The following is a 21,934-nucleotide window of genomic DNA, read 5'->3' as shown; positions in this document are numbered from 1 at the left end:
CCATCGATGTTGTTGCAGGCTACAAGATCAACTTCCATGAAGAAGAATGGGACGATCCTTTTGATGGTCATGGAACATGGAAACCCTAACATCACCTGCCAGGAGATTCCACTGCTGCAGTCTGGAGCCCAACAGCTCTACCTTAATCTTGGGTAGTTCTAAATCCCTGACAAGGTCTTTCAGTTCACTTGTGTTATGAGGTGTGGTTCAGAGGAGGAGGATGGGAGAACATCTGGGTCATGTGGCCTTGATGGTTCAGGACCAGAAGTTTCATCCTCATCCTCGTCTGACTCAAGTGAGAATGATCCTGGTGCACCAGAAACCAATAGTTCTTCTCCGTGGGGTACAGGGCGTATAGCTGATGGAATGTTTGGATAATTCACAGTCCACCTTTTCTTCTTTGACACACCTTTTCCAACTGGAGGCGCCATGTAGAAGTAACAATTTCTGATATGATCTGTTGGCTTTTTTCCAAATAATTGGCACTGCAAAAGGCATGTAGTTCCTCTTTCCGTTCAACCACTGGTGAAGATTTGTTGCACAAGTGTTGCAGCATTTGTGTGGGGCCCACATCTTGTCCTGATCTTCAATTTTGCAGCGAAAATAAAGGTGATAGGCTTTCTTAACCATAGTGGTTATACTGCACTGTTGCGATGCAAAAGTCACTTCAACACAAACATAGCAGAAGTTATCTGCTTTGTTCACACAAGTACGAGGCATCTCTGCTCACTTTGGCTAAACATAAATGTGACCCTTTGCAACATCAAACACTGACAAATAAGAGAGCACAACACTATGATTTTTCTAGAGCTGATGTAGGGCAATTTGTTCAGCAGATGGATGTCAGCCTAGTTATTGTTGCATCATCCATGATTTCTACGAATAACATGATGCAATTCATATCATGTATGATGCAATGCCAGGTTCAGATTGCATCATTCATTGTTTTGCTCAAAAAGCAAGTACTGTCCAAACCCAGTCATAGATTTATTCATAGATCCAGTCAAATATGTATTTTAGTCATTTCTGGTTTAAATTGTGGTCCCTTCCCTTTATAACTCACTTATCCTCTGCTATTCCCACGTCAATGGTCGTATATACTGACCCAGTAGCATATTTTGAAAACTAGAGCCAATCAACAATTTTAAGCATAATTTTCATTCTCAGTGACACAGCATTAGTAAAGTTGGACTACATTTATTTCGGAAACATTATGGCTGTAGACCAGTGTTATAGGCGTACTTCGTGTACCTTTCATTGATCCTGAAACATGCGGACAAGTGTCATCTATACAGGACCTTACGGCCACCTAATACTGGTAGGAACCTCCTGGTTACACCAGCCGACAGGGGATTATTGGGTCCGCCCGTCCGTCGTGCATCCAAAAATGGGAGGGGTGGGGCTGGGTGGAGAGCGGAGGGTGGGGAGGGGCTGGGTGGGGAGGGTGGGGAGGGGCTGGGTGGGGAGGGTGGGGAGGGGCTGGGTGGGGAGGGTGGGGAGGGTGGGGAGGGGCTGGGTGGGGAGGGGCTGGGTGGGGAGGATGGGGTTGGGTGGGGAGGGGAGGGGCTGGGTGGGGTGGGGAGGGTGGGGTGGGGCTGGGTGGGGAGGGTGGGGCTGGGTGGGGGGTGGGAGGGGTGGGGCTAGGTGGGGAGAGGCTGGTCACCCCGTGGTGCCCTTATAAAACTCAACGTTTAACCTGCTCACGCCGGCTTGTGCCCACCCTCACAGTCGGCCATATTTGCGGAATACACCACGCCGCCGTTGACCCTGGCCATTGACAGAGCAACCCAACATTCCTACCAGCTCCCTCCGCAGGAATGTGTTTATCTCAACGTGTACACTCGCACTTTCTCCTTACAGTCCCCTACACATGTCCTGCAGATGTAGCCTGTGAAGTTTAGAAAAAGCTGCCCGCTTGTACTTTGGCTTAGGCTCCACACACGCACAGCTGCCCTACTGGAGTCCGCTGCCAGTTGGTGGCGCTTTCACGATGCCTCATCATTCAATATAAGCTTTGAAGCTATTTTATCAGGTAAGGCTCACTGAGCTATATAGCTGTTTTTCAGAAGCGACCTGGCCACAAATGATAGCTCGACGAAGTGGCTTATGTGTACATGTATAGCAGCCAAATACTCTTAAATGCAAATTGATTCTAAATGTGAAAGGAAAAACCAGAGGTGGCAGAGAAAAAGCCACGTGACCACGGGAAGAGAACATGCAAACTCCAAAATTTCAACATGCGTCCGAGTCGGGATCGGGATCGAACCCACACCCTCCTGTATACCAGGAACGAGGTATTTAACATCTCGCCACTGTGGCGCCTTTGAGTTCCAGTCAGTTTTCCTACCACAAGCAGGACCCCCGAAATAGAAGCGAAATGATTTACACTTCCAGGGTACAAAAAAAACACCCCAATGCTGATTAAATGGTCAGGTACAATCTTGATTTGAAGTTTTCGTGACTGCAGGAATCCATAATCTTTGGTTCTTTCGGTAAAGTCACGTAGGTAGAAAAAGCACTAGATCACGACGTTTCGATCGCAACACAAGCAATCGTCATCAGGTGGGACAACCACAGCAAGAAAAAACTGCTGAAGTAGGCGAGAGATCTGCCGTGGTGTTCAGGTCCATCTAATTTTTAACACTTATGTCCAGGGTACATTGAAACATTTGGAAAGATTTCCACTTTTAGTTGTTACCTAAAATGAAATCCATGAGTCTGGTAACAATCTCACTTTCTGATGGCTAGAGCTGAACGTTTATAGTACAAGTATATCGGTGCAAAATTAATTGGCAGGAATATAGAGCACACATCAAGGCTGTAACGGATAAAAAAATCTGCACAATACTAAACACATGTTGCACTAACAATAGAAGAATATCCAGATTAAAAAATAACATACGACTTAGTGGTTCCTGTTGATTAGGTTTGAACCAGCTGTTGCTCTGAGCCTTCTGATCAAATCAGAGTTTACCAATGTCTTTGTTGGATATGCAACCGTGCCACACACACACACAAGACACGGGGCCTGGAGAAGGTCTAAATTAATTATTACCGAGCACGGAAAGGCTGTCAGCGATTATATGCTCCAGAGGATACACCTTTAGCAAAGCTGGGGCAATAGTGCAGGTTAATTATTGAGCTTGCAGATCAATTACCTCTCAAATGAATAACGCAGGCAAACAAAATTAGACAGCGGAGGCATCATCTAGCCATAGCTGTAAAAAAAGAGCTTAACATGTACAGTGCAATGTCTTAGTAACATGATCTAGCTGGTATTACTGACGGTCGTATAGTTTATATAACTAACTGCCTGCCTGGCTGTCATATCTCTGGAGGTTATGTTGGGTACTCTTTGGTTCTTTCGGTAAAGTCACGTAGGTATAAAATACATAAAATTGCCAATTGTTGATTAAATCCAAATTACGCAGGGAGCTTACGCTTAGTGTTCAGGAGTAGTAACACGTTACAAGCCAGCACATTACTGCCACAAGATTAGCCAAGGTAGGTACTGGTAAACTTGTTAGTGTAATTTGGTTACGGTTACTTAGCGCGATTACTTTTTTTATGATTACTTTCTCAAAGTTTGAAGATGATTACAAAAATAATTAAAAGGGGGAAATGATGGTGTCAGCTGCTTTGGTCGACGTGAGGAGAGCAGCACTCGACGCACAGAGATCGCCGTACCAAGCCCACGGTCACAGGAATGTGCTCTTATGACGCGAAAACAATACTCGTTCATTTGAAGAACGCGACCTTTGCGTTTTAAAATACCAAATATTAGGTTACACTGCGTCATTTCTAAAACGCCGAGCAATCATTAATCGGACGGGACCCGATTACTTGCCAAAGAGTAACCTCCCAACGCTTCCCCGATCGCAAAGATGTCACCGTGGTGCTACAAAGGCACGGCCCTGTGCATTGGTGGCACTCGCGACACGAGGGACCGGGGCAGTGCCAGGGTTGCCAAGGGGTGGCGGCAAGGCACGGCCGAGCCCGCCTGGATGGTGGCCATCCTCTACGCCGTGCAGGTGAGTCGTATGTTCTGCTCCGCTCTGCGCGCACTGACATATTTTGCTGTCTTTTCTTGGATTTTCTGTTTGCACATAGTCACTTTAAGATGTTTTCTTGTTCATGTTTTTTTTGTTTGTTGCGGTTGCACCCGATTCAAGAGCCGAATGGCTCACAGGGCTATACCTAATAAATGAAACTTGAAACTTTAAACATTGGCCTGTGCAGGTCGTTTGTCGCGGTGTTAAACGAGCCAGAAGCAACGCAGCTGGAACGCGCCTGCCCTTCGGTGGCCTCAGGGCTGCCACAGGGCGATGCCTCTATCTCGTGGATGGATGTGTGTAGTGGATGTTGAACTCCTTTCGCACCGTACGTAGCCAACCGCGCTAATCGGAGGTGTCGGGGAAGGACGGCGAACTGAACACAAATAGTAGTTCTAAAGAAATGAGTTTTGAATCTAGATTTGCATCGCTCAAGCGGCTGTCTAATATCGTTACATTGCGCGAACCATCTGTGCTCGATGTTGTCTGGTCCCGTCGCTTTCACAGCTTTGGTGGTCAATAAGGTGGCCTCAAATTCAACTCTCGTGTAAGAGGATGAGAGCTGGGATGCGGCTGAGCACTTGGTTGCCTAAATAGGCTTCTCATTGCGACCGTTGGTGTTCTGGAGAGGCCCGTTGTCCACTGCATTGGCCATGCCATTTGAGTGGTCGGTGCCGGGAAGGCTTAGCCATCCCAAGGGTCCACAGCAGATTCCACTCTTCATGGCAGGAACGTGCGAACATGAGATACTCAGCGGTTTCTCGCCGGGCCGAGTCGAGATATCTTTGCATTGCCTTGTCCGCTTTGTGCTGCCCCCAGCAGTGCCTCCGTTTTAGGGAGCCAACACGGCTTATCGGCTTTTCGATGGCCGTGGGGATGTTATATCGGGCAGGGAGTTTGATGATTTGAAAGAAAATCTGTGGGTCAGTTTCGAGGCTCTTGATGCTGTCCTCGATTTTGGCTGTGGATCTCGGACCTCAGTGTGAATCACGGATGGGCGATGCTGGCTGTGCACGTAAATCAGGCAGGAATGTTTTGGGTCACTATTTTAAAACAATGTTTTATTTGACCAGGTAAGGCCCACTGAGCTATGTAGCTCTTTTTCAGAAGCGACCTGGCCACGAATGATAGCTCAAGCAAGTGGCTTATCACGTGGAACTTTATAGCAGCCAAATACTCTAAACGCGTGTTGATTCTTTGGGTCTTTCGGTAAAGTCACGTAGATAGGTTCAAAAAATAATAAAAATAAACAAAAAACTCACAAGCGATCGTCATCAGGAGGGAAAAGGGAAGCCACTAAACGCAAGCTGTTTATATATTTATTCTAAATGTGGAGGGAAAAAGCGGAGGACCGCGATAAAATCCACGTGACCACGGAGAGAACATGCAAACTCCAAATACACAACATGCGTCAGGGTCGGGATCAAACCCACGACCTCCTGTATACCAGGCAAGGTAGTTAACATCTCGTCACCGTGGGTCGCGTACTCGCGTGCAGAGGTGCTGTCCGTTCCTATCTGCAGGTATGAAACAGAGATCGGAGTTGTAGTCTCTCGGCCACCTGCTGGACTGCAAGGAATAGCTTGTATGTACTGTATGTATGTAAAACTTCTTTTGCACCGTACGTAGACAACCGTGCTAATCGGAGGTGCTTCGGGTAGAACAGGAGGTCGGGCACTGGGTCTGCGGTGGACGGTCCCGATCGGCGAGTTTGTTTGCCTGCCTTGTTGTTTTTTTGGCGTAAGCCCCACACACCGGCTGTGGCGGCTGACCAAAAGTCGGTGTCGAAATTGGGCCCCTCCACAACTGCCCAGAGGGGCCCCTCCGACTCGTCTCGACCCCACTCGTCTCCCGCCAGCACGTGCTGCTGCTCGCCGCCTCCCTGCAGGCGAGCTACCTCCTGCTGCTGCTCTCCCCAGCTGCCGGCGTCGGTGGCCCCGGCTCGCATCGCTCGGCTCTGCACGCGGACGGCCCGTGGCCCAGTCCCCAGCTGCTGGCCACGGGCTTCTTCTGCTCGGGCCTCTCCACGCTCGTGCAGCTCACGCTGGGCTCCAGGTAACCAGGGCGCCGCCGTGGTGAGATGTTAACTACCTCGCCTGGTATACAAGGAGGTAGTCGTGGGTTAGATCCCGAGCCTGACGCCTATATATTTGGAGTTTGTGGTGTGTCTCTCTCCCCGTGGACGCGCGGATTTTTCTACGGGTCCTCCAGGTTGTTCCTCCAAATTTAGGAACATGCGTTTAGAGTATGTGGCTGCGATTCCACGTGATAAGCCACTTTGATTAGCTATCCTTTGTGGCCAGATCACTTCTGAAACAAATAGCTGTATAGCTTAGTGCGCCTTACCTCGTAAACAAAAATAGTTTAGGTACAGACGCTCACCCTTGCTGAGCAACTAAAGTCTCGACCACATCCGCTCGGTACGAGATCACTGCTTCCTCTCTGCTGCTCACCAAGGCTGAAACTGTTCCCCCACTGGTCGTCTTCACTGCTGAGGTTTTATTTCTCATGGAAAATTTGTCAGGCGCACAGTTTTCGTTCATCCCGAGCGATAATGACCAGAGGCGCGATAAACCACAGACAAGCGGGAACGCAGCCAGAGTTGGCGCCTACAATTTCCAAAGTTACGTCAAGTATATGTATGTATTTTGAACTGTCCCGCGCTAATCGGAGGTACACGAGTACGGTTTGGTTGTCGGTGTTAACGAGTGCCTGTCGCCCTCCAACAACAACGGGAGAGCAAGTGGAGCGACGCTCACAACAACGAGCGGAGCGCCGGGCGACTAAAACGCAGCAAGTTTGCACTGATTATCTTAGTAGCAAAAGTAGCGACATATCCTACGGGCCCCGCACTTTCAAGGGGCCCGCGCTAAATGCTTTCAAGCTATCAATTCCGGTTCAGTCATTCTGCACTTGCTCTATTCCTATAGTACTATACTGCCTTCAACTTTTATGAACGACTGGGTGTTTAAGATTAGCGATTTGTCGTATTATCTGGCTGTATAGCAAATGAAAAAATACAATTACTTTACTATGCTAGTGTCGTGACTGTGATTGTCACTGTGTGGTGTCGGGCTTACGAAGCCACGGCGAATAATATGTTGGCATTATGTGCACCCCGCTTACTGGGCGTAGTACCACCAGCCCTAGTGGTGCTTGGGTGAGCGCTGGTCAGCGCGGAGGCACCACGTACAGTGTGCGGTGCGGGCTCCTGGTGAGGGAGCGAGAGGGAGCGTCAGCCAGACAGGGTTACGTTGGTTGACCTGCTGACATGTGACCGGATGATATTGGAGGGGGGCCACCGGTGGACGGAGGCTGCTGGGCGGTCATGTGGTCTAAAATAGCTCTCAGGAGCCTTCGAGAAAGAGCTCGAGAGATCTGGAAGGTGGGCGGGGTGTAGGGCGGAGCCAGCCCCAGCCCGGGGGCATATAACGGGGGCCCGGTGAGGAGCTCGATGTTCTTCGTGCGCTGGTGTGAAGAAGATCCACGTCGGGGAGAAGAAGCCTTTAGCCACGCCGTCCGAGACCCACCTTGTGGTCTGGGCCGGGATAGCGAACCGTGTCTAGTTCTGCCGTAGCGTGGTTAGATGGGAATTCGAGACGCGAGTGAAGATTGTGTGATGTTGTGTTAAGTTGCGGAATAAATAGTGTTGCTCCCAAGATAACGTCTGCGACTCAGTTGGACTCACTACACAAAAACTAAAATTTAGGGCCCCTTTATAATATATGCTACAGGCCTCGCACTAGCTTAATCCGGCACTACATCTACCAGTCATCCCGGTCAGTCAATCCATGACACCTGGGTCTGTCCCGTGACCCCCTGCGAGCAACGAGCCTTCGACACTTCACGTGAACTCGGAGTGCACCTAGCCTGGCACATGCGCCGTGGCGACGTCACAGCCACTTAGTGGCGAATAGCGGCTGTTGTTGTTGTCCGCCATGTCCCCGAGTTCAACTTCCACTGTCTAAGGGGAAGGGTCGCGCTGTGTGCAGGTTGCCCGTGCTGCAAGGGGCCTCCACAGGGGCCTCGGCTCCGCTGCTGCTGCTGCTGGGCCGCTACTCATCCTGCCCCCCCGGCGACGCGGCGTGTTCCGCGCAAGCCGCGGGTACGTGGCGGCGTGATCGAGGGTGGAAGGACAACGGCGGGGAGCGAGTGGGGGGGGCAGTCTCAGCGTTGACACGTGGGAGACGCACGCGGAGACAGCGAGACGCGGAGAGAGGGAGAAAGACTGGAAGACAGACGTGGCCGCAAAGAGAGACACGGATAGTGGACACGGTTGCAAACAGATGCGCTGACGCGGAGACAAACGCAGAGCTACCAAGAGACAGAGAAAGATACGAAGAGAGGCACAGAGACCGATAGAGGCGCGGATACATGCAGAGACATACTGGGGGACAAAAGACGATACGTCGATATTAATTATTGATTACAGTTTCTTGCAATGGGTGGGGGTAAGTGCCCTGTTCCTACATTCGTCAATGTTGAATAACACAAACATTTGTCTGCTCATGTGAGCATGGGGCAATGCTCATCTCAACCACTGTTGACTATCCACTGTGGCAATCATACACCAACATAGAACAGATGATGGGCTTAGGCTACCCCTGGGCTGGGAATTGAATTTAGAACCTTCTGGTTGTGAATCCGGCACCATAAACACGGCACCTACCTTCTGGGATATCATTACCAATAAAAGTTACGCAGCAATTAGTAACGAATCTGTCTCTGTGTGTTACTTGTTCCTAACCACATTAGGTACCAATAACAGCAACTCCAGCATCAATGCCACAGCCAACTACGAGTGGCCAGAGCGTACCGGGGAGGTGAATGAAATGCACTCAATACCATAACCCCACAGCAGAAACACTTAAGTAGTCACGTGGAGAACATGCACACCCCAAATATACAGCAGCAGGCGTCAGGGTCGGGATCGAACCCACGACCAGGCGAGGTAGTTAACATCTCACCACCGAGGTGTTATTTCTTTAGTACTGTATATTATTACAGGCAGTGCCGGATTATCCATGTAGCAAAAGTAGCACACAGCTACGGGCCCCGCACTTTCAAGGGCCCCGCGCTAAATTATTTCAAGCTGTCAATTCCGGTTCAGTGATTCTCCACTTTCTCTATTACTATAGTACTATACTGCCTTCAACGTTTATGAACGACTGTGTGTTTAAGGTTAGCGATTTGTCGTATTATCTGGCTGTATAGCAAATGAAAAAAATACAATTTACTATGCAAGTAAAAAAAAGTGTTTTAATATTTATTTAGGGCCCCTTTATAACATATGCTACAGGCCCCGCACTAGCTTAATCCGGCACTGATTATAGGGTTAAATCTATCCCGGTTAATCGTTGGGCATAGCTTTCCTGGTGGATCGCGGAGCCCGTTGAGATTCACCAAAGTGGATTGCAGTGCTCGTTGTCAAGCTTACAAATTTGTTCTCAATGGGGTAGCTTATTCAAAAGTGGAAGCAGAATGTAATCATTAGGTGGCGCACAATACAGTGACATACATATGGGGTGGTGTCCAGATTGGCCAATGGAAGACAAGCTTCTTCACTTCTGACCAACTGGTGTTGAGACAATAATAGTTTAGTTGCGATCAGTGCTTGATTAGGCTTCTAGCCATTCGTCGAAAAGTAAATGTATAAGTCCCTGTCATGAAACCTCTTCATCCTGCAGCCCGTGTTCACTGACATGTCCCCTCTGCGGAAACATAGTACTGTAGAGGAATTGGAAATTGTTTTGAGAAGTGCCAGTATGGCATGTAGCAATTGCTCGGAGGGATTGTGGCCGATAGCCAGCACGACTGAGTGGCAGCCAAAGGAGGCGGTTCGTGTCGGAGCACACATCCACCGCGGAGAGATGGAGCAAAGGAGCAGCGATGAGATCCGCTCGTGTGTGCAATGTCGTGCAGCTGGGCGGGGCGCTGCTGCTGTCCGGCCTGGTGCAGGTGCTGCTCGGGGCCCTGGGGGCTCCGGCACGGCTGGCCGTGCTGTGTGGGCCCATGGTGCTGGCGCCCGTACTCTGCCTTCTCGGTTTGGCCGGATACCAGCACACGGGCGAACTTGGCGGCAGCCACTGGGGTCTTACTGCCGGGTAACTACAGCCACATCCCGTTCCGTCCGTCCGTTCGTCCGTCCATCTGTCCACTTGGGTTCAAGCAAATGTCCCGGTGGTCTGTCCGGGTTTCCTAAAGCATTTGTGCAAATCGGGATTATATATTCTGGTCTCGTGCTATGACATCGTGTCTCTGGAGTCGATAAAACGAGCACCGCGTTGTGGCAAGACATCAGTGGTTGATTCCGGTCGAGAGCGACCCCTTAAATGGTAATGTGGAATTTCCAGCGCTTGCTCAGCACCCTCCCGGAGAGGGTGAACGCCGCCGCCGCCGATTGTTCGTTTGCGCGCACGTGTGCTTTTACTCTCTGGACTCGGTGCCTTGACGGTGGTGTCGTCCGCAGGGGGACGCTGCTGCTGGTGCTCCTGTCCCAGCACATGGAGAGGCATCGCCCTGCACAAGGGAAGGCGGGACCTCTCCGTCTGCTGTGGGCAGTGCCGGCTGCTTGTAGGAAACTCTCGGTATGGCACGAAACGCACTGCCACTCCGCGTCCTCGGTCGCCTCACCTTTCTTCGAGTACGCACAACGGTGCGGCACGGTGCTTGGCACGCTGCAATGTGAACCCGCCAACCTGCTCACGGCTAGCAGCAGCGTTGGCGAGTGAAATCTAAAACTGGTCCTGGGCCTTCATTCACCAACCTGCACGCACCAGCGTGATGAAGCATGGTCAAACAGCCCCCATGGCTGACATGGCATGGGGAGGCCTTCATGCAGCATTTTTAAAAATGTAAATTCTAATAAAATCATATATTAGTGTTACATTTAAGATAATATAATGGAAAATGTGACGTAATTTTCATAGTTCAAGCATTACACACAACCGATCAATGTCCGTGTTGCTGTGTGAATTGTGCTGTCCACTTGTCCAGGTTGTTATGTGTGCATTGTCCTGGTCACTGTGTGGGTCACTGTGCTCGCCGGCAGGTGCTGCTCACTGTTGTTCTGAGCTGGGCTCTCTGCTCTGCTCTGCCCTCACTCTCCTTGCCGCCCGGCCGCTCGCAAAACGACGGAGCGGCCACTGTGGCCTGGCTCAGCCTGCCCTACCCAGGTAAACTCCACTAAACTATTTTTTTTTTTACCAGGTCAGGCCCAGAAGCGATCTGGCCACAAATAATAGCTCAACAGAGTAGCTAATAACTTTGAAATTAATAGCAGCCAACACTCTAAACGCACATTTCTACACATGGAGGAAGAACCAGAGGACCTGGAGAAAATCCACGTGACCACGGGGAGAACATGCAAACTCCAAATATACAGGAGTCAGGGTCGGGATCAAACCCACGTCCTCCTGCATACCAGTCAAGGTAGTTAACATCTCCTAGCCACTGTGGCACCCCAGTGCACGGCCACCCACTGCCTCCGCCTCTGGAGCATGTGGCCTAGGGTTGCCACGTGCTCCACAGACCAAACTCGGACACGTGTCTCGGTGGGCCGAGGTCTATCAACACGATGCAGTGTATGGTAATTAAGTCGATTCCTGATACCCGGATTCTTCTGGTAGTATACCTGGACCAGTGGCAACACTAACGCAGCTTCATGTTACGTACTTATAATAAATTGAAGTATGATAAAGCAACCCCCATGACGGACACGACATGGCAAAGGAACTTTACATTTTATATGTTTTAATTACGATTCATGACGGGGCCGTATTTTAATCGTAAAACACTACCCCATCCAAGTTGACCCAACTTTGATCATTGTTTCGTTACATTTTTTCATTTAGACACTAAAGGACGTAATGTGTTTATGGGATGTAAGAAAAAAACCCCTGTTAGAGTCGTATAATAATGATGAAATGGTGGTCACGGTGGTCGTTAAGTATTTCCAGCGTTCATTCACAGTGGAGTGCCGACTGGACTCGCTACTCGTGCTGGGTGAAATGGTCGTGACGATGAATACAGCCACGTCAAACATGGCCCATTACCTGTTGCACTGTTGCGAAGTCAAAAGAACATACCCTCCCCCACTGTGCTTGGTAAATCAGTCACTTCTGCGTGGTCAGAATTGATATCGATGAATAGGACAATCATTACACCACTCTCCTATCTAATTGTAAAAAAAAACTTTACTGTCAAATCTAGATATCTGTAGGCCTATTTAGCATTTCCATCATCGTCATCATCAGAAACGATCTGTCCACTGCTGGATGTAATCACCATTTGCTCGTATACTAGAGCTGATCTAATCTCTCCCTCTCCTTGGTAGTTGCTGACTTTGAACAAGTTCCATCATTTGGCTGACATTCTCTCACCAGCCTCATCCCTCAGCCATTTTCCAAATTCACTTTCTTAACAGTCAACAAGATATCTCTGAATTTGCAGTTGTTCTGTGATCGATGTTTTTCTGCCTTTCGGTGTAATTCCCAGCATGTATCTCCAAGTTTTTCTTGTACACTTTAAATAATCAAAAATTTCCATGGCTCAGCGCTGTGAACAGGTGATGAGCATTGCCTCAATGCTTTGTTGAGCAGGGAATGACTTTGGACAGTTTGTATTTTGGTATTTTTTTTATATTGTTTTTACTCCTTACGCCGTTTGGGCTTTCGTTGTTGTGTCAATCATGGAACCATCAATATTCTATTCATAACCCTTGCAGCAAGCACTACATCACCTTGTGTCAGAGGACATACTACTTCTAAAATCGCTGAAATGGACATTAAATTCAGTGCAAACCTAAGTTTTACGCGATGGGTGTGTTTGTGCAGTCCTTGGTAACTTGGCTGAGACCATCAACTCACTGCACTTGAGAACCTGATTTAATCACAGATGGCTGAAACCCAGAGGGGAATCCAGGATTTAAGTGGTGCTGGCTCAGTGCACTGACTTGGTATTTATTACCTGAGACACCTTGGCCATTTTGACGCGATATTTTAAAGTGCTGTGGTTAGAGCCTGCAGTCTCAAGTTCAAGTTAATTTATTAGGTATAGCCATGTGAGCCATTCGGCGCTTGAATCGGGTGCAACCGCAACAAACAAAAAACAAAAGCATGAAAAAGAAAACATCTTAAAGTGAATATGTGACTAAGTGCAAACAGAAAATCCAAGAAAAGACAGAAAAATATTGCAGAAAAAACACCGTACACCAACGCTGTGTGCAAAAATCCCAGTGGGATGCACGTCAAACAACAACAACCACAAGACAACTTAGATTAAGGCCATCAGTCTTACTCCGTACTGCAACAAACAAACATGGCTAAACCAATACACTTTTCGAAATCACCAAAATAAAGCCATAAAAGCAATGAAACAGTGATCATAGGAACTGTTACAGAGCCATACAGAGAGACGGCGGAGCCCACTTGCACGCGCCCGTGGTGTTGCACGTGACGCGGTGATGTTGCACATGACGTGGTGGTCATCAACGCGAGGCATCGTGACGCGATCGCCACCTGGTGGCTCTGTCTGCCATTGCTACTGACGATTGCACGGCACTTGCATAGCCATGTTGGAAATTAACTGCTGAATGAAGACCGCTCCACTCGGATCGTGGGACCATTTGACCAGAGGTGTGGACTCGAGTCATGTGACTTGGACTCGAGTCAGACTCGAGTCATGAATTTGATGACTTGCGACTCGACTTGGACTTGCATAACAATGACTTTGTCCCACCTATGCATTTGACCATAATTCATCATGAATAGGGGCGGGCGGCTAGGAACGGTTCAGATACCACTAGTCATTGATGTTTTAGCCGTGGCCATAAATTGCACAGAGATTGTTTGCGCAGTGCACAAACTACGGTGGTGGTCATTACTTAATGGCAGTCATGAGCCAAGTGTAAAATCTCAATTTAGTTGACAGAGATCAGTGGGATTCATAGGACAATCATTGTTGACTTCTAACCAGGTGATAGCACCTCATCAGATGGGTGCTTATTTGACTGAACTCGGAGGGATGATGTTGATAATGTTGACGATAATGCCATTGATGGGGTGAAGTCAACCCTCGCCGGGATTTGAACTTGGGAAACCCCACGATTTGGAGCACGACTGCTTGACCAACTGAGATTTCCCTTACGAAGGTTGGGAATCGAAAACCTGGCCAGGGATTGCCTACGTCTATCATTCCTCTGGGGTAAATAGCATAATTAGCGTTTAGTGAGAAGTCAACAGTTTTGCTCTTGTAAATAAACGTATCTTTATTGTGGTAATGTCGAATTTTCACCGACGTTCCAGGACTGCCAAACAAACTAAACACCACCCAGTGCTCGTTTTGAACGATGCAAGACACTTCGGCTTCGAGATAAACAAGAAAACGATGATAACGGTGACTATGACGACAACGATTATGGGGGCAGCGGGCGTTGCTGACGGTCACGGTGATCACCAGGTCCGCACTGTGCTCATCGCGTGCAGGCCGCATGGGCTGGCCGGTGCTGAGTGCCGACGCGATGCTGGCGGGGCTGGTGCTGGCCGCGGCGAGCACGGCGGAGACGCTGGGCTGCTACGTGCTGGCGACGCGACTGCTCCGCTCGCCGGCTCCGGGCGCGAGCGCCGCCTCGCGCGGCCTCGCCGCGCAGGGGCTCGGCTGCGCCGTCTCGGGGCTGCTGGGATCTCCGGCCGCGGCCGCCGCTAGCCTGCCCAACGCCTGTGCCCTGGGGCTCACCGCCGTGAGTGTGTGGACGCTCCTGACGAGGTTAAACGAAACTGCTAAACTATGTAAGGCCCGCTGAGCTGTGCAGCTGGATTTTTTTCCCCAGAAGCGACCTGCCTATCACAAATGATAGCTTATCGTCACGTGGAATTTTATAGCAGCCAAATACTCTAAACGCACGTGGATTCTAAATGTGGAGGGAAAAACCGGAGGACCCGGAGAGAAATTCACGCTACCACGGGGAGAACACGCGTACTCCAAATGTACAGGCGTCAGGGTCGCGATCGAATCCACGACCTCCTGCATACCAGGCGAGGGAGTTAACATCTCCTAGCCACCGTGACGAGGCCAGCGCCTGTTGCCCAGCTGTCTTTGGACTGGCTGAATGCGTGGGATAGGCCAAAAAGAAATGCCGCATGGGTTTTTATTTATTTATATATAACATGTTGTGGGTTTACTCTCCAACACACCGGTGTGCTGAAGCAGTATCTAATTGGGACATTTTGTTTACGTGACAAACCTTACTAATTGGCTGTGTTGGGTGGTGGTGGATTAACGACACATTTATATTCACACGATATAACCTATACAACCTTTATTATGAATGTTGTTTCTGCGCCGATTCGTTATTTTCATATAATTACACCGAATCAACATTTGTCAACCGGCAGAAGTCCTCCAACAAGCCAACCCCAACGCCAGATCAAACGCTCGCCTAAGGACATCCGATGCCCTTGAGGATCACTTTCTAGGAAGCCAGCAGTTGTTATGTTCTGGACAATCTGGCCCCCACCATATGAATGTGGGATCAGAGCCACTGCATCGGCAACATTGAGATGGGCACCGGACAATGTGTTTGAACCTGGCGACACGTTTACTCTTTTTTCTCGTAATGACCTTATTTATATTCTCTCAACCTCCCCGCCATAACCCTCACACCCCCCACACAACCCTTTCCCCGCACCCCCATCACCGCCGCACTCCAACTCATCCCTCCATTGGACGGGGGGGGGGGGGTGTTCGGCAGGAGGGCAGCCGTCGGAGCGTTCTGCTGGCAGCCGTGCTCTGTCTGCTGCTGGGAATGAGTCCTCGTTTCTCAGCGTTGCTCGCCTCACTCCCCCTGCCCGTGCTGGGTGCGTGCGCACTGCCTCCAAACGCTCGACACCACTAGGCACAAACCAGCACTCCCGGCATGTAACGCTCGGCTAACAATTCCAACCCCCGGTTCGATGAATTGTCAAGAATCACGGTTGGCATTCCATTCAAGAAATATTTTTTCTTTTACTCGTTCGTACTGCCTCGTTTATATCGTTTCTCTACAATGCTCGTCGACGTTTTTAAACAATATTGTGGGTTTTTTTTCGCTAATGCCCCATGGTGCAGACAGAGGGCACTTACCGATAACGTCTTGTAAACCGACAGTAGCTGATAACTATCAAGGGGCTGATGCTGCCCAGAAGAGCAACGCCGGTCCAGTTTGTGGATTTCGACAAGTGCCGCCGGATAACATGTCTGCAGTAACAGACTCCGGCAGAACTCGGTGCTCCACACACCGACTCGCGAGCGTGTGTGCGGCACTTGCAGGCGCGGTGCTCGGAGTGACGCACAGCGTGGCGGTCGGCGCTGGGATCTCCTACTTCCAGTACTTGGACATGGACTCGGGACGGTGCATCTTCATCGTGGGCTTCTCCCTCTTCATGGCGCTGCTACTGCCCCGCTGGATGCAGGACCACGCGCAGAGCATTGCCAGTGGTACGGCCGCGCCGTCCGGGTTGTGTCCCAGACGGCATCCGCGTTGGCGCTCACCTGTGATCTCGGTCCGAGTGTGGATGTGGTTGGTCGAATAGAAATTGAACGTGATGGGTTGTTGTTTTTTTTCCCGCGTGGTCATTGGTGACCGGACTGAGACCATCAGCTCACTCGGCTTGAGAACTCACTTTAATCACGGGTGAGTGAGGCTCAAATTCAAACCTACGATCTTGGTCGTGTTATCTCAGTGCATTGTTTAAAACTACTTTGATTTATTTTTACCAGTTAAGGTCCACTTAGCTCTGTAGCCCTTTTTCAGAAGCTACCTCACCACAAATGATAGCGCAACCAAGTAGCTTATCATGTGGAATGTATAGCAGCCAAATACTCTAAACACGTGTTTTTAAATGTGGAGGGAAAGACCGGAGGACCCGGAGAAAAATCCACGTGACCAATGGGAGAACATGCAAACACGTGTTCGTGTTGGCGTGCCTGTCTCAGCGGGCATATGTTCGCGTCTACATTTTCGTGTGTGTGTGTGAATACAGTGCGCGTTTGTGCCTGCGTGTCCATGTGTATGTGGGCCCTTGGCTGCGCGTGGGATCGCGGTTGTTGCCTCTGTGTGCTCACATCTGCGTGTCTATGCGCGCGTGGTGCACTCCTGCGCAGGGCGCGCGTGGTACAGCCCCCTCCAGTCGCTGCTGCGCACGCCCGTACTCCTGGGAGGCGCCATGTCCCTGTTGCTGGACACCACCGTGTCAGGTACACTGGGATCAATCGACGGGAGGAAAGGATTCGAACCCCAACGTGAAACGATCGACCACGGTTACACGTGCACGATAACTTCCCATGTAGGAAACTCACGCGAAAGGTGCCACCCGACGGAGATACGCGTCGAGTGTGGATGTGCACATACATTGAGGCGTGTGTGTGTGTATGTATGGCGAACTTCTTTCACACCGTACGTAGCCAACCCGTGCTAATCAGAGGTGCGGGAGGCATCGCGGGTGCAGAACGAGAGCAAAGAGCTATGACGAAGGTGTTGAGAAGATCAGGGGGAAGCTACTCAAGTAAAGGGAATAAAAGACAATAATGGTAAAATGCAGAACGGGAGGAAGCATCAGGGGACATGGATGGAGCACTTTCCAAGATTGATATGATCCCTGTAATACCACGGACCTGACGGTGTTCAGCACAATATTGGCTCAACCTGCCATCAATGACCGCAGCCCAGACTTACTAAGAGAGGATTTGGTCACAGCAGGTGGCAGCGTTATCATGGAGGAAAGCTACTCTGCAGAGCGGGAACACAGTAGACGATCCTTCTCCCTTCACCATGCACAGGAGCTGCTTATAAAGGCACCAGTAGCCAATCCAATGGATCTTGCATAAATAACTTCGCCTTGATATCAGTTTCACATTCAGCGTTGGTGAACCTTGTTTTATGGGTTACCTTCCCCGTCTTTAAACTGAAATCGGGATCTACGTGATTGGCCACCAATGCCTTCAGAGCCCAATACCTGCTACGGCACAAGAACAATTCCACTGACGAAGGCTGCATTGCTGCAGCATGGAGCAGCCCGCGTTGACGCCGCGTCGGGCTAGAAGCTTGCCACACGCACGCATGGACCTGTCGTGGAAGCTGTCCCGCACTGTGTGACCACCAGGCACGCCCGAGGAGCGGGGTCTCTTCGCGATGCGCCTGGCCCAGGATCTTCAGGGCGAACCCGGGAGGCCGGCTACTCGCAGTGCCGCGCGCGGTCACTGGGCGGCGCTGCGCTGTTCGACCCTCCGTGCCTTTGTGACGTCACGAGCCGCCTCCGGGGCTGCCCGAGCCAACGGGCATCGCCCGGCGCCGGGAAACGCGGCCCCCGTTCACGAGATGCAGTCGCTGGCGCGGGGCGCGAACTCCAACTGCTGACCGTCGGAGCCACAGCGCAAGTGCCTGTTGATGACCTTCGTCTTGTTATGTAAGAGTACAGGCGACTATGGTGGATTTTTGTTTTTGGTTCGGAGCTCTGGCTCGAATATGAATGTAATGATTAATCAAATTATAATGAATTCAAACTAGATTCGAAGCTTTCGTGACTGCAGGAATGATTCTTTGGTTCTTTCGGTAAAGTCACGTAGAAAGAAATTATATCAAATAATAATAGAATGCGACGTTTCGATTGCAACACAAGCAACCATCATCAGGTACAAATGAATGAGAAAACAAACATGGTAAGCTTGGAAATATAATGCAATACAACACAGAGAGTCGGTCAACACAACAGTCAACACCCCACCTGGTTGATTACGTTCCTCGAAAGATTGCTAAATTTGAGAGAGAGACAACACATAGACATACATACAGACAGACACACAAGCAGAGAGAAACTCACACAGAGACAAACAGAGAGAGACTCACACATGGGCAGAGAGGGGGGGGCAGAGGGGGAGTTGTGTGGAATCCCTGCCCATAGCGGCCAGAGGAGAGAATGGACCCATAAACAAGCACGGAACAAGCACGGTAGAAATCAGGAATTCCACACAACGCTCCGTGCTTGTTTATTTAAATGTCCAGTGCCCACCTCGTCCGTCCGCTTTGGGCAGGAATTCCACACAACTCCCCCTCTACCCCACCCCCCCTCTCTATTGAAGGCCTCGACACAGAGACGTTGTCTTTCTGTGTGCCCATGTGTGTGACTCTCTCTGTTTGTCTCTGTGTGAGTCTCTCTCTGCTTGTGTGTCTGTCTGTGTCTATGTGTTGTCTCTCTCAAATTTAGCAATCTTTGGAGGAACGTAATCAACCGGGTGGGGAGTTGAATCTTGTGTTGGCCGACTCTCTGTGTTGTATTGCATTGTATTTCTAAGTTTACTATGTTTGTTTTCTCATTCATTTGTACCTGATGATGGTTGCTTGTGTTGCAAACGAAACGTCGTATTCTATTATCATTTAATTGTATTTCTTTCTACGTGACTTTACCGAAAGAACCAAATAATTATAATGAATTGTTATGCTTGGGTCAAGTCGCGTGCATACGCATTTGTTATTTATGAGAACTGCAAATTTTACGCAAATACAACCTTCATGGGGGATGGAGTTGTTTCACAGTGGTTAGCGTACTGCGCTGTGAACCCGGTCAGCTAAGTTAAGTTCCCGGCTGCAGGTAATATTACTGCCAAGTGAGATCTGAATCACTTTTGCCCCTGCCCCCACCCCTCCTCTCTTGACCAACAACCCACACTGTCCAGCGTCGTGAGGTATGGTCAATTCATCCCAATGACCAACAATGGTGTATAACACCTTCATCCACCAGTAGACAGATAAAGGGTTGTGACTTTAATGAATTATTATTTTAAATCTTGACTGAAAGCTTTCATGACTGCAGGAATTAATATTCTTGGGTCTTTCGGTAAAGTCACGTAGATAGGTTCAAAGAAAATAACAAAAACAACAAAAAAACTGCGACGTTTCGATCGCAACACAAGCAATCGTCATCAGGAGAAAAAAGAGCGGGAAAGCTGCTGAGGCAATGCTACGAGTGAGACAGAACAAAAGGGAGACAAATAACAAAAACTTCGTGATTTTTTAATGACATTTTTGAATGGCAATTTATGAAGAGTGGAGTTTTGGGAGCCTTCCCATACCGAGCATATTATGGGGTTTAAACACATTCCTGCGGAGGGAGCTGGTAGGAACGTTCAGTTGCTCGGTCAATGGCCAGGGTCAACGGCGGCGTGGTGTATTCCGCAAATATGCCCGACTGTGAGGGCGGGCACAAGCCGGTGTGAGTAGGAAAACGTTGAGCTTTATAAGGGCACCACGGGGTGACCAGCCCCTCCCTACCCTCCCCACCAGCCCCTCCCCACCCTCCCCTCCCCACCCAGCCCCTCCCCACGAAGCCCCACCCCCCACCAGCCCCTCCCCACCCCCCCCACCCAGCCCCACCCCTCCCACCCCCCACCCAGCCCCACCCTCCCCACCCAGCCCCTCCCCACCCAGCCCCTCCCTCCCCACCCAGCCCCTCCCCACCCTCCCCTCCCCACCCTCCCCACCCTCCCCTCTCCACCCAGCCCCACCCCTCCCATTTTTGGATGCACGACGGACGGACACAATAATCCCCTGTGGGCTGGTGTAACCAGGAGGTTTCTACCAGTAACATACAACGTTGGTGCACTGTTGGGGCAACGTTGTATGTTTACTGGATTGCCAGTCGACATGTTGCTCGCCGACGTTGAATGTCATGACTGTCTACGGTAAATGTATTTATTATGATTTAGAGATCACGGTGATTTTATGGTAAAGCAGTTAGTCACGTGTAGGTTGGTGTGCATGTGTATGGTAATGTTTTCTCAGTATTTTAAAAACCTTTTGAACGTTTCAGGGGATGTAGCGTCAGTCTGACACTCTGCATGACAATAGTAAAATTGTGCATGCTATAGTCAATGATGTAGTAAGTACAGCACCATGAACTACAATTCGGCTGTAGCTTAACGATAAAGCGATGTTTTGCATAAGTGTCATTTGTGGTTATTTCATTAAATATTGTTTTGACATGTCCTGTGTGTATGCGGTCTATGGATAACTCTAAATGTATAATCTGTGTTGGGACATGGAGATGTTGGATGTGTATCACGCTGTGGTCGAATGAAAGCCCAATGGCTACTGTCCAGGGTGCTGAATAAGCTGCAATGACCATCAATGCGTTTATAACTCGGGTCTTATTCCTCAAGGGCTTGCCTTGCAAATACTGTGTAGCAACCACGTGCTTACGTAATCGCTGTATGATGCTGCTGGTCCTGTATTCGACTAGCACGTTTGGCTACGTACGAAGTTCAACATACATGCGTTCATAACTCACAGTAACGTCTGTAATATCACCAAACAGCTTGTGGTATTGCACACCTGTAATACAATGCTTTGATGGTAATGTTGGTGGCTTATACTTGGATGTGAAACGAGGCTACGAGGTAGCCAGAATGAGGTAACACAGCATGTGGGTTGCAGACCTATCTCTATAGATTATTGAGCGTTCTCGCGATTATTGGACAGGAATTGAAACGTGACATTTCACGGTTCAGAAGCTCCACCGAGACTCCACATGCCTCTTCCTTGCATTCCTTTAACAAACATGTTACGTATTTCAACCCCCCCCCCCCACCGGGCCTCCACACACAGGACTTCTGAAAAATCCTTGAGCTGATTTTTTAAATTATTTTTCTACCACGTGTCACACTCCCGCGACGAGATTGTGACGTGGCAGTTAAAATGCATTTTTTTTATTCTCAGAGCAGTACATTTTAGCAACACTTTTAAGTGTTACGTCAAAGGTACTGTGGTGGGGATGTTTTTGTTTCAGGGATGAAACCGTCGTCTCACTGCACTTGAGATCCAGGTGGCCGAAACCTGGATTCGAAACCGGAAC

At 49.6% G+C, this 21,934-nt stretch overlaps 1 protein-coding gene across 1 annotated transcript; it reads left to right on the top strand.

Annotated features, from left to right (window-relative positions):
• The first annotated feature begins 3,029 nt into the window (after positions 1–3,029).
• SLC23A3 (solute carrier family 23 member 3) lies at positions 3,030–18,283 on the top strand. Its single transcript, XM_078615279.1, is given in 13 exon segments — positions 3,030–4,031; positions 5,911–6,107; positions 8,045–8,157; positions 8,808–8,875; positions 9,975–10,156; positions 10,522–10,639; positions 11,104–11,227; positions 14,537–14,790; positions 15,802–15,907; positions 16,359–16,526; positions 17,193–17,408; positions 17,411–17,566; positions 17,569–18,283. Coding segments are annotated over 13 exon segments (1,878 nt in total). The 5' UTR covers positions 3,030–3,884; the 3' UTR covers positions 17,598–18,283.
• Positions 18,284–21,934: the final 3,651 nt, after the last annotated feature.

The sequence above is a fragment of the Lampetra planeri genome, chromosome 1, assembly GCF_965212315.1.
Source record: "Lampetra planeri chromosome 1, kcLamPlan1.2.h2, whole genome shotgun sequence".
Classification (NCBI taxonomy): Eukaryota; Metazoa; Chordata; class Hyperoartia; order Petromyzontiformes; family Petromyzontidae; genus Lampetra; species Lampetra planeri.
This window is presented reverse-complemented; position numbering and strand designations above follow the sequence as displayed.